At 41.8% G+C, this 12886-nt stretch overlaps 1 protein-coding gene and 1 long non-coding RNA gene across 2 annotated transcripts in view; one reads left to right on the forward strand and one right to left on the reverse strand.

The window, feature by feature from the left end:
- Nucleotides 1-47: 47 nt before the first annotated feature.
- ppp2r5b (protein phosphatase 2, regulatory subunit B', beta) overlaps nucleotides 48-12886 on the forward strand; it is a 43499-nt gene continuing 30660 nt past the window's right edge. Inside the window, exon 1 of the mRNA XM_046065406.1 lies at nucleotides 48-1109. Within this exon, the coding sequence (XP_045921362.1) occupies nucleotides 917-1109 (193 nt within the window). The 5' untranslated portion in view covers nucleotides 48-916. The remainder of the gene's footprint in view (nucleotides 1110-12886) is intronic.
- LOC123980853 lies at nucleotides 5999-8123 on the reverse strand. Its single transcript, XR_006827571.1, has 3 exons — nucleotides 8001-8123; nucleotides 7434-7525; nucleotides 5999-6545 (listed from the first exon to the last, which is right to left on the reverse strand). It is a non-coding gene; the product is annotated as an uncharacterized LOC123980853 (long non-coding RNA).

Below are 12886 nucleotides of genomic sequence, written 5' to 3' on the forward strand. Positions count from 1 at the left end.
GTATAAACCGCGACGAGAACAACTCTCCACCTCTGACCAAAAACAAAAAAAATCAAAATAAGCAGGTGCGGCCGTTTCAATACGGTATGAAGAGGGTCCGTTAAAAACGAGCGAGAAGGACAACAGTGATGCGGCAGCCGAAGTGGGCCCAGATTGATGGTTTTATGATCATATCATCATCCACCGTCAGGACCGATCACTGATTTTACTGATAAGGAGCATCATCGAGGAGTATACACTAGCCTATAGGCTAAACTGACCTGGGGTCCGTTGGTTTGTTTGTTTTGATCTGGATAAGCAGGAGGAGATTCGTCGGTGCTTGAGTGCAGTGGTTTCTTTACATAAGGAGCTGTGTGAGATCAGTTATAGAAATAAATATCCACATACAGGCCGATGACTTAGTGTGTGTGTGTGTGTGTGTGTGTGACGCCAATACAGCAGCAGAGAGGCGTGCGTGTGTGCGCGCGCGCGTGTGTGTGTGTGTGTGAGGAGACGCGCCTGTCTGAGCATCATCTGGTAGCTGCACAGGCTACTTCTCCACGGGGATGATAAACAAGTGATTTTTGATCTGTGCGTGAAAAACAGAAGATTCAGGGATGCTGCTGCTGCCTTTTCCAGTCCGGCTCTGATAGAGACTGCGAGGCGCACAGCACGGGACTGGGCATCCAGAAAATATCTCTCCTCACCTTTCCTCCGCCTCTGCTCCTTCTCCCCCCTTTATCTCTCCCCCCTCTCCTCCTTCTCCCCCCTCCTGAGCGTCTATTCATACTGATCAATTGATAATTTGTGATTCAGAAAGCCACCCACTCCTCCATCCTCTCCTCCATTCACCCATACATCCTCTTAAACGCAACCTTTACGCACTCACACACGCAAAGGCACGCACGCACCACCGCCATCTACATCTACAGCCACCATGGAGACGACCAAGCTGCCTCCGACCAGCCCGTCCTCGCCGACCACCAGCTTCTCGGTACCGTCCGCGGAGAAGGTGGACGGCTTCCCGCGGAGGTCGATGCGCAGAGCCCGGCAGAGGAGGTCCCACAGCTCGTCCCAGTTCCGCTACCAGAGCTCCCAGGTGGAGCTCACCCCGCTGCCCCTGCTCAAAGGTGAGACACTGCTTTAAGGTAGCAGCCACGGGTCAATGTCAGAAACATATATTACAGTGACAGGCCTACCACAAAGGATGAGAAGTCCAAGAAGGTCACCATGAACTCACTAGATGAAAGTGAAAGCCATTTCCTGACTTTACATAAGACACCCATTGATCAGTAGCTCCACTGATGTAGGCCTAGTGTATTTTCTATAGATACTGTCCTCTGAAACATATTGTCCTCCCTGCCCTTGTCCGCTCTATATGAAAGAGGTGACAGCAATGGCTTTGATTTAATGTCTGACAAGAGCCAGTTTTTTTTTTTTTAAGGCCTGTTGTTGGAATATTCTGTTTCAAGGGCTGCAACTAACAATTATTTCCTTTGGCTTGAATCATCTTGTCAACCAAAAATCAGAACACAGCGAAAGATGTCCAGCCCAGTGTCCAAGGTGACGTCTTCAGATAACGTCTTTTGTCCGACCAACAGGCCGAGACCCAAAGAAACTCAGTTTACAATGATTTAACACAGGAAGAACAGCAAATCCTTTTATCGGAGAAGCTGAGATGCTGGCTTTTATTTGGGTATTTCTGTTTGAAAAATGACTGAAAGAAATGATTAAAATGGTATTATATAGGCTACATTTTCTGTCACATTGTATGCAATGAATTGAAAAAATGTAGGCTTCTTCTGCACCTTTTGATATTGAAGAATTGAGGTTATTGCGGAAGCAGATGAGGATCAAAGTGAATAGAACAATTTCAGTTTTCCACATTTTTTGGAACAGACATCAACTCAACATGCTATCATGTTATCTCCAATACCTACCTACCGATATTTCAATATGCAGGTTTCACAAAAGAATTTACAACTAAGACAGAGTTTTTTTTAATGGATTATGAAAGTTAAGTTGTGTTATTTGAAAAAAATATGCTAAGAATGTGTTTGTCCAAACGCTCAAGTTGACATTCATGTATGCAGCATCAGTGAGCTTGACGTTGGTCACTTACACACTCATTAAAACACAGTACCATCAAACATCTGTGTGACTGGTTGATGGGGAAATGGGAGAAGCACCTCTCCATTATGAGGCCTCTTCCCTTGACAGACCTCTGTTGAGAGTAAGAGCTTCTTAACTGCCTCATTAGATACACCTCAAACAAAAATACACACAATACAAAATACACACTTGCACAAATTGTGGCTATGTAAAGATCTTGACATTCACATGCCTCATAAAGGCAGTCAGAGCTGCACTACTTGCAGGTCTGGTGCCAGAGCTCTGATCCCAGAGCTGCTGTTCCAACACAGAGGCCACTTTGATTTGATGTGAGCTTGTTCAAAGATTTTCTCAGAATGAAGGCATGATGCTGCAAGTACATGCAGGCCTGGATAGTAATAGCTACATTAATAAACAAGAACTGAAAGCGTTCATTGATTAATCAGTTAGTCAACTGACAGAAACCTAAACGGCAGCAATTTTTGTATGATTTAGGGCAATTTATGAAGCAATTTTTTTCTGGTTCCAGCTTCTCAAATGTGAGAATGTGCAGGTTTTCTCTGTTTATTATAGTTGTTAATGGAAGAGCTTTGTGTTTTGGACAGTTGGTCAACAAAATAAGACATTTTAAGATGTCACCTTGGGCTCTGGGCAATTGGGTTGAGCAATTTTCTCCCTTTTCTTATTGATTAATCAAAAAAAACAACTGACAGATGAATCCATAATAAAAATAATAGTGATTTGCACCCCGAGGGTAAACATCAGCACGGGTAGTGGGCAAAAAGAAACGGACCTATCATGAAATGGTACTCACTGTTGGTAGAATTGCCTAAAGATGGAGAATGATGGCGTATTCATGGTTAAACTACTGTATGTATTTTCTGAATGAAGAAATCACGCATTCTTCCTCTTATGATTACAATTTTATTCATAAGAAATAAAACGCACCCTTGGTTAAATCAATATACTCAGAGGTTTTGCTGCTACTTAATCTGGTACGACCAGTAGCCTTTAGTGGCTAATGTTAGCAGACCTGACATCACTGAGTCAGTTCGCTGACATCATGGCTCTCCTATACTTGTGCTACTGCTACGCCACGTTTTAGCGCACTCGCTTTAACCCCTAAAAGATATTTTCTTGCTAGACTTTGTGTTTGGACTGTGAGTGCGCATCAGAGATGTCCGAATCAATATTTTTGTAGCTTTTCCTTCACACAGCAAACAAGACCTTCACGTTCCTTCACCTTTTTCGATATTTGCTTTCTCAAGAGCTGTTCTATCTCAATCTATTTATCTGCGCCTCTTTCTCACCTTGCATGTCTTCTTTCTCTTTCTTTCTAAGACATTGTCACAGCTTGCACACGTCCCCATGCCTCTGCTCTGACCCCTCTTTATAAGGTTACTCCCCCTTTCATGTAGCCTGCAATCTCTTCCCATTAACCCTCTATGAAGAGAGCACCTCTCTGCTTTTAGAGATGGTATGAGGTGCGCATTGGATGCGTGTCTGCTCTCACGTGGTTTTACACCTCATTTCCCTGGCTTCGACTTCCTTTCAGGCCCGTGAGCGAGGGGTGTGTGCAGCACGATGATGGAGGGTTTTCATTGCAACTTTACAGCCCCGTTAGGTTCAGACCTCTCTCTGTGCATACGTGCTGTAGCCTTCATAGACGGAAGTCCCAGTTATCACATGGCTGCTGCACCGCTGCGGCACTGTTTCTGGAACCCCAGGGGGAGCTGATAGTAAGATCCTGCAGCACCAGCGCAGGAGAAAAGCCTGGTGTGGGGAAGTCTGTAACGGCCAGTATGTAGGCCAAGTGTAGACAGACTTGTGTGTTTTGCCCTCCAGGGAATCACATTCCCATTGTTAATTTGAACTCCTCCTGTTAACAACGGCACATCTCTTTCACTTTAAGCCCTCAGCAAAGCTTCATTCCTGTTCACAGTTTCAGTCTGGATGTGAAACATAAGAGACACAGGAAGGCATGGCATATAACAGTGAAGAAGATGTGACAAAAGAAAAGGCTGGTAAGCAGCAAAGTAAAATCCACCATCCAACCTGGACCTAGACAACTACAGAAAATGTTCACAGATTACTGACTGGAATGCACTGAGCATCATTAATTGTTATCCAACAGTGTATCTGAAGGAATATTTTTCTTTGAAGTCACCAGTTCAGTACTTGGCAGGTTTTTTTTTTCAGTTGGTTGGTTCTGGTCTTAAATTAATTGGTCAGTTGTTGTGCAGAAGTTTTGTGCATCTGCCATGTGTTATGTATGGGGTACGGTAAGATTTCAGTATAGCTAATCTAGCTTTTGCCCGATCTTTGAGATACTTATTTCCCAATCAGCAGTAGCCTCAGTTGATCAGGATGCAGTGCACACACAGCTTGCATCTTTGCAGATCTGTCATCAATAGGGAGTGAAATAGATCAGCCTTTAAAAATAACTTTTTTGTAAAAGGGACAACAAGACAAGGCACACAAGATGTTTTTGTAGTTTGAGTACATGAGGCAGGTTTATAGAAGTTTGAAAGAACAAAAACAAGTTCTGATCAGTTCCTCTGCTAAATGCGGCCCAGTTTCCCTAGAAGTCTCTAGGAACAATTCAACATCTCAAATGATTTCTCATTTGATTTGCTGGCAGGTGGACATAACGTGTCTGGAAGTCAGGGTAGTGGATAGATGTGTAGTGTGAATCTTTAAAATGCGACACTGGACGTTTTCATTTACAACGAGACTTGTATCTCCTTAATGTTAATGTTTTTTGGGAACTCAGAGAATCCTTGTTTTTAGCAGAAACTATGTAGTTTTTATTTCTCAAAAGTTTTTGGGAGGGTTGAAGTCCAAGAGTTTAAAAATGGTCTCATCTCGTGTCATTCTTCAACGCTATTTGTAAGCAGCCCTTTTATTTGTGATAGTCAATCAAATTGGAAATACAGACAGCTGGAGCAGTCTGGTTCAACCCTTACGTAAGCAAACATCTGCCTTACTGAACCCCCAGCAGTTTCTCTAAAGGGGTTTAGTGTCACATCATAGTAACATGAGTGTTTCCAATTTTTCTCTGCATACAGTTAGCTGTTATGCACTGAAGTGAGGTACAGCAGGCACACCTAAGTTGCAGTAAAGTACATGTGAAGGATTTTATTTAGGGAGCATGGATATGTTGATCTTAAGGTGAGAAACAAAAACTATCCTCGTGATGCCAAAGAGTGAACTGATCTGGAACACTAAACCAACCAATAAAAAGACAGGCACGGATGGTCAAGGCAACCAATTAATCAAAAGATCGAGGGTGAAGGATACAGGGTCCCTGTAATCCCCTTTACAGTGTATTCATGCTTGGCCACAGGCCTGCAGCAAACACATACACATGAACAGGCTTTTCACCCCTTTCCGGACACTGTGTTCTTGGACCATTGCTGCACTCCAAACTGCAGTGGACGGTTTATGTGTATACCTGTGGACGGACATGTTTCAAACACAGAATTTATGGTGAGTTATTCCTTCAAGGTCTATTTCATGAAAGCACAGCGCCCTTCTAAAGCCTGTTTGGATGCAGAAACAGTTGGTCTTCTCTGAACTGCCAACCCAACCTGGCCTTTCAGCAAGCATTTGCGTTGTTTATTGGACTACAAACTTAACTCTTAAAAAATGGAGATTGGTCACTGTCTTTACCACTAGTAGCAGTCGCTACATTTCGCGTGGTCTTGAAAAAATTTAAGTACTGCTGAGATTTTTCAGACATGGCCCCAAATGAGATGATGATTAAGTCACAGAGAGGCACCAGGACTCAATAAACTTAGTGTTTCTCTGGGACCTTGGCAAATTGAAATATTTAATATCTCCTATCACACAGTTACAGAGCCACCAAGGAGGGTGGTGTCCAGTAAAGATGGTGCTGGGTGTTAATCCATCCATCCATCCATCCATCCATCATCAACCGCTTATCCTGCGTACAGGATAGGGGGGGGCTGGAGCCAATCCCGCTGGGTGTTAATGGTTCTGGAAATTATCCCAGTAGAGCTAACCACTCTGGACAACTGAGGTACTGCTGAGAACAAGTATCAGGTTGTGTTTTGTAAAACATGCATTCATTGTGCCTTGGACGTGTTGATAAGATTCTGCCATGATGTTACCCTTGCTTTTATAATGGCATGAATTTGCCAAACTTCTGTAAAACCTAATATGCTTCATAGCTTATCATATCAGATGCTATTTGTTGTGGATTTTTCCGAGTTGATTATTGAGTTGGTCCTTGGCTTTCTCCTGGTTGTCCTCCTCCATGTCTTCAGTTACACTGCAGCTCTCTGTCTTACCAGAGAACAGGCTGTTTGCTCAGCACTCCTTCCCAGCTGCGATGCTCTCCCCTGGGGCTACAGACACCAGGCTTCCTGGTCATGGGTGTTGTGCTGTTGCTGGCAGGCTAACCAGACTAAGGTCACATTCCTGCCCAACATCTAGTCAGCAGATAAACAAAGTTATGATTAAGATTTACATCTGGTTCACACAACAAAGACAATTATACACAAATGCGGTTCAGGACGATATTTCATTTAAACACAAGATGATTATTGAACCAACTGTCTCTGTCTATCAGTAGTAGAGGATCCTGCAAACAAGCAAGACTAGATGCTTTGCTTTTGACCTTGAGATATGATTGGTTTCAAATGCCTCGGTAGTTCATTTGTAGACCTTTCCACCTCTTCCTCTGCTGCCCTCTCCCTACACTGGATGTTAAAATGCATCTGAATCTTATCTGTATAATGAAAAACACAAGTTATGCACTCAGCATGCACTACAGTCAGAATGCAATCAGCTTTGCCGAACCATTAGGCTTGCTTTTTGATTTGACTTACAGTAAGGATGAGTCATCCAGGTGAAAATACATTCTACACAGTGTGACAGTATTTGTGAAAAAAAGTGTCCACTTGAGGTTTTTTACCTGTCATCAGCAAGGACGTAAACCTCACCACCACAGGTCAAAGTCATTACATGTAAATGTCATGACGACAGGTAGAAACATCATTACCATAGAAAAATCATAGCAGAAGCAGCGTCGCGGTGTGTGGAAACAGCAACAGTGATTCATCAGTAGGTGATGAATAGGTAGAAATGTAATTACATCACTGCAAGTAGGAGCTCTGTCACCATAAGTAAAAACACCTTCACTGCAGGTAGACATATTATCACTGTGCAGAGAAATGTAATTACTAATACTAATGTGATCCTGATAGCAAATTACCATGATAATGGATGTAGTTTAGGAAGAGGTTTGACATTTGAGGGGTTTTACTATGTGGTAGATCAGTGATTCTATTCTGAGCAAAGTGAGAATGAAATCTTACTGAGGCACTGCATGATTTTATGCAGGGTGATCATGGGACATTTTCTGGTCTATCTTGAGATCTTGCAGCCAGCAGCTACCTCAGCAGGCGCTCTGAGAGAAAACACACAAAATAGACTTTATGCTCAGCTCGCCCTGTGGCACACTCTGCTGAATAGTTTTACTAAGCACACATTGCATTTTCAACTACAGTAAATGGTAAAGACCTAAGCTGACATGAAAGGAGACCCAATACGTCAGACGGGTCATGGTGTACTTGTTTTATAAAGATATCCCCACAATGTGCCTCATTTCCTAAATTTAAAATGAGGCCATTAGTAAACATGTATCTGTATTTGGAAGTCACAAGATGATCATACTAAAACTATTCCTGTAAACTGTGTGTCACGAGAGAGGCTCTAGTTTTGTTGTCCTAGTTAAAAGAAAAAATTAATTTTGTCAGGCGCACCATCTGATCTGGAAAACAGCACCAGATGAAGTAAAAAAAAATGAAATTGTCAAATCTTTACCACAGCTGTTTCTTACAGTCAACTGTGGTGTTGGATTTCTTCTCATCAAAAATTAATACCTAGTTGTTTATTATCTCCCACACCAATGTGAAAGCAGCAGAGCTGCTGAACAGGAGCCGGCCTAATTGCTGTTTTGAAAATGAACACATTCTGCTCCAGTACGCTTATCTGGGTGCTGAATCCTGAAAACAGCAAAACAACAGAAAATCATTAATGGGAACGCATGCACATCAAGTAATTAATAGATAGATGTTTTATGCAAACAACCTTCAGCATACAAACCAACACCATCATGCAGGGCTGGACTTAGTACATTTGGTGCCCTAGGCAAGCTCCCTCTGGTGCCCCCCTCAAAAGACTTTCTAGGAATCAATTCTACACTGCCCTACATCAAAAGTACACCACGTAAATTTATCATAAACAATAAGAACTTATAAGAAATCAAATAAACATCTTAGCTAGCTCCCACTGTATATAGTATATTATGTATACAGTATATACATATACACTGAAACAAAGAAATACATGAGAATAATTATGCTTATAGCTAAAACTCTTTTCATTCATGTGGCACACCTGAGAAGAGTGTGAAATCTGTGCAATCAGTGGTGCAATCAGGATGAGCAGCAGGCTGTTCTGAAGATCCTTCAAGTGGTTCTGGGTCAATAAATATATAGAGAACACAAATGTATTGGCTACATTAGACATGGTGCAACATATTGTCTTTATTACATTAAATTATTTATTATCAGGAACATACATTGACACATTACACTCACCTGGGAGAGCCTTCACAGGCTCATCTGGCTGTTCCTCATCATTCGATGCAGCCGGTAATGGTCCCAGATATTTAAGAATATAAGTATTAGCTATCTAAAATGGTAAATTTTATGCTAACAAAAATGTGTATTATCAACATTTTAAAAAATGATGATGATGATTTTTTTCTAAACAATTCATTTAATTATGGCAAAATGCGAATTACATACAGTACATGTACAGCTACACAGTGTATACTGCTCACGCAGCTCTGTGCTGATCCAGCTTTGCACCTCGGTGCAAATTTAAATTTCCATGACACAATGAAATTGACGCAAATTACTGTAAAGTGAACTCCATGGCTAGCTTACATTAGCCAATTAGCAAGATGACATGATGTTAGCATGACAAAAAGCAAAGCCTTTTCATTTTCTTCAGTGTCTTGCTCTTCACATATAATGCTCACTAATTAACTTTTATTTCTGGGCTCAATTTTGGCATCCCTCGTGGGATGGCGCCTTCAAATACTGCCTATGTCGCCTATAGGAAGAACTGACCCTGCCAGCATGTCTAATCCTATTTTAACCAACCATCCGTCAACTGACACACCCTGGACAGGTCGCCAGTCCATCGCAGGGCCACATATAGATAGACAACTACTTACACTCACATCCACACCTGAGGGCAATTTAGAGACACCAATTAACCTAGCCTGCCTGTCTTAAGACGGTGGGAGGAACCCGGAGAGAATACATGCGGACAACATGCAAACTCCGCACAGAAAGGCTGGGGCAACTGGGGTTTGGACCCACAACCTTCTTGCTGTGTACAGTGTGTACAGTGTACAGTGCTAACCACTGCACCACTGCCCCCATATTTTAACGAGCAAAATAAATATCCATACATCAAAATGCACATTTACTTATTTAGCTGATATAGCCATGCATGATGGTTTCTGTCCTTGATGTTTCCATCAGTGGCTGTGAGCTGTAGTGGCTTTTCAAAGGGCTGCTGAGTGGCTTCAAAAAACTATGTCAGACCCTAAAGGATGCTGCGTGACCTCTCATACCTGCACAAAACCCAGCCTGCCGGTTGGCTTCAGCATTAAAGAATCTCTAAAAGCCACGAAACACCCGGCAGAGATTTGATAAGCACTACAGTCAGTGTAATTGAATCAGGCTTTGTTGTACAGTTTAACAGATGGTGAGTTGAACCAGAGTGAGATAAGTGGAAGAATTAAATGTTGTCAGACATTTTAGGTGAAGTAGTAATGTGAAGTATCCCTTTATGTTCTTATACTCATTCTTAAAAGCAGAAAGGATGATTTCTATTGCAGACCAGTAGGGTTTCCTGGACTACAGCATGTAAACATTTCGCAAGCCTTCTGTTTCTATGCAATGACAGGAAATGCATTTAAAATGCTCCCACTGCTGTCTGTGAAAAAACAAAAATACACTACTGCTTGTGTTTCATAATATACACAAAAATGGGCCATTTTAACAATGATGGGATGGGATTAGAAGGAAAACATGCCATCAGACATGAGTGTTATGAAATCTTAAAGACCACCTCATAAAATATAATATAATAATAAAATATAATAAGTGAGGTTATCATTTTGAGGACCTGCTGGACCAGCTTAATAAAGGTGGGAAAACACTGTAGCTGTTAACTGCAAATCTGATTTGTTCTGACAACGTCTCACATTTCCTAAACCACTATTTAATTGAACACCTCTTTGAATTTTAAAATAAAATTTCATAAAATTCTCACTTTTACTTTTTCACTATGAAGGAGTGGTCACAAGACAGCAACATTTCCCATCAAAATTAATTAATTTCAATAAAATCACCACGACCAGTGTGTTGGCCGGCAGGTCTGAAATAAATTGTGTGAGTCTTTCGTGTCAAGCCCAGCTTTGGTGAACAAAGTTGACATGCAGGCCAATAGCAAACTGCCCTGACAACGACCCTTGAGGGAATGTGGAGCCGAAAGTAGAGGAAGCTATTGTTGCACATTAGCTGTATTGCGCCATCCGTTTGGATAAAACCCTCCTTATGAGACAGGAGCTCTTACAAATACGCCATATGACAGTTAGCAACCTTGACTGGCTTGTGTGTTAGTGGTTAGCTCTGGCTACACAACTAACCATGCCAGTAGTCATGTCACCAAGCTAGAACCACATAGTTTGCAGAGACTTAAGAATGAAGTTTGCTGTGCCCTTTCTGGTTAGACCAGGCTTTTAGAAAAGATGTATATTCTTTTGTTAGTTTCATTGAGAAATGCTAACAGTGCTAACTGTGTTCTGTTACAGTTACAAAATTGTCGAAGCAAACGTATGTATGTTTGCGAAAAAACGTTGACACACATGACAATGATTGGATAGGGGTAAATGATAAAATACAGTAAAAGCAAAGTTGAGAAGATAAGTCCTTTATTAATCGCCGTAGGGGATATTCAGATTGACACAGCAGCACAGGAATGTAGTGTGATTTAAAAGAAAACAAAATATTATACATTAGAGTTGGTAATCAGAGAGATTGCTGGGTGCTGTGCTGTTGTGGAGTCTGATGGCAGATAGTACAAATGAGCAAATAGGTGCTTTGAGGCTTGGGGCTGGATAAGTCTGTGGCTGAACGTGCTCCTGAGCTGCCTCAGCTCAGCATCGAGAGGAGGCAAGGAGTTGTCCATGATGGCTTCCCGCTTCCCTCTCATCCTCCTCTCAGTCACTGTCTCAAAACTGTCCGCTTCCATCCGCACTGAGCTGGCCTTCCTCACCAGCTTGCCCAGTTGATTGGCCCCACAAGTCCCGATGCCACCTCCAGTGCACACCACTGCAAAGGACAGGAAGGGAAGGAGGGCGGTGCTGTTAGAGTCAACTAAATGATCCAGCATTATTCATTTTACAGAAATATTAATTGCACCTAAAATTTGCAAATATTAGGAAACATTATCCACCACAAGTTACTGGACATACAAGACCAAATAAGGCTGTAACAGCAAAACACCTCAGTGTGTGTTTGAGCAAAGGTACATTTTATTGCTTTTGAATGAAAGAATTATCAGACTAGACTTATTTGTAGCAGGAAGACTGCATTTACTTTCCTTTTAAACTATTGTAGTATACTGTATGCTGCAGACATAGTGATTCATTTGGTAAAAATAGCCAAAAGTAGCTGCTCTGACAAATAGCCCAACGTATTTCACATAGATTTTCCTGCTTAGATATAATTCTGTTTCCTTAGGCCACAATGTCATACTGTACTTGTCAAAAATGTCATATTGCCTATGCAACATGTAACATAAACTCAGATCATTTAGGTCACGCAATAACCTGCATGAGAGGCTTGTTTGCTTATGTTTTCTTTGTGATTGTCCAGCATGTGTGTTTGTCCACATTATAATAATGAATGTACGACTGGCTCTTTTTTAAACATGCTGTTTGCTGTAAAACAGTCTCTTCCTCAAACAGATTGTATGTAGGAGATTGACTGACTGTGTGTGTGTGTGTGTGTGTAAGGGAGAGGCCAGCTGGATGGGCTTGGTGTTGGGTTACAAAAGGCATGGTAGTTTTTGCTCTGTGACTGTCTCAGATCAATTAAGAGGGAGGGAGATAGTGGGGGGAGAAAGTGAGCTGGGTAAGGAAGAAAATGGAGTGGATGAGGAAAGAGGAAATGACTAAACATTAAGTTGACAGGTGGAGGAGTAACAGTGGGAGGAGGAGAGACGGTGTGATAAAAAAAAAAGGCAGAGGATATTGCGGGCGAAGCGATGTAATGAAACGGCCAGCGATGCAATAACCACAACCACTGCTGTGTCACTGAAGAAAGAGTTGAATCTTAACACTGATGCTCGGGCAAATAAGCTCTGACTGAATCACCGCAAGATTCACCTCCGTGGGTGTTTGTTATTAAATATGCTCTTGTGGTACTGAGGCAGTGCGAAGCCAAGCAAACAAAGAAAATCAAATACTGGACATGCAGAGGTGACGTGTTGCCAATCAGTCTTGGAGGACATTGTTGAGGAAGATTTGTTTTAGATGGGATGAGATACTGAAAGCAGAAAATATGCGCATGTTTGCAATGAATCACAACCAGCTTTTTAAAAAGCACGCTCAGACTTAAACAAGGCCCAGAAGATGGGACATTCATTTTTTTCATTCATCAAATTTCCTTGTGTGTGACAA

This window comes from Micropterus dolomieu, linkage group LG12 (assembly GCF_021292245.1).
Source record: "Micropterus dolomieu isolate WLL.071019.BEF.003 ecotype Adirondacks linkage group LG12, ASM2129224v1, whole genome shotgun sequence".
In the NCBI taxonomy this organism is placed as follows: Eukaryota; Metazoa; Chordata; class Actinopteri; order Centrarchiformes; family Centrarchidae; genus Micropterus; species Micropterus dolomieu.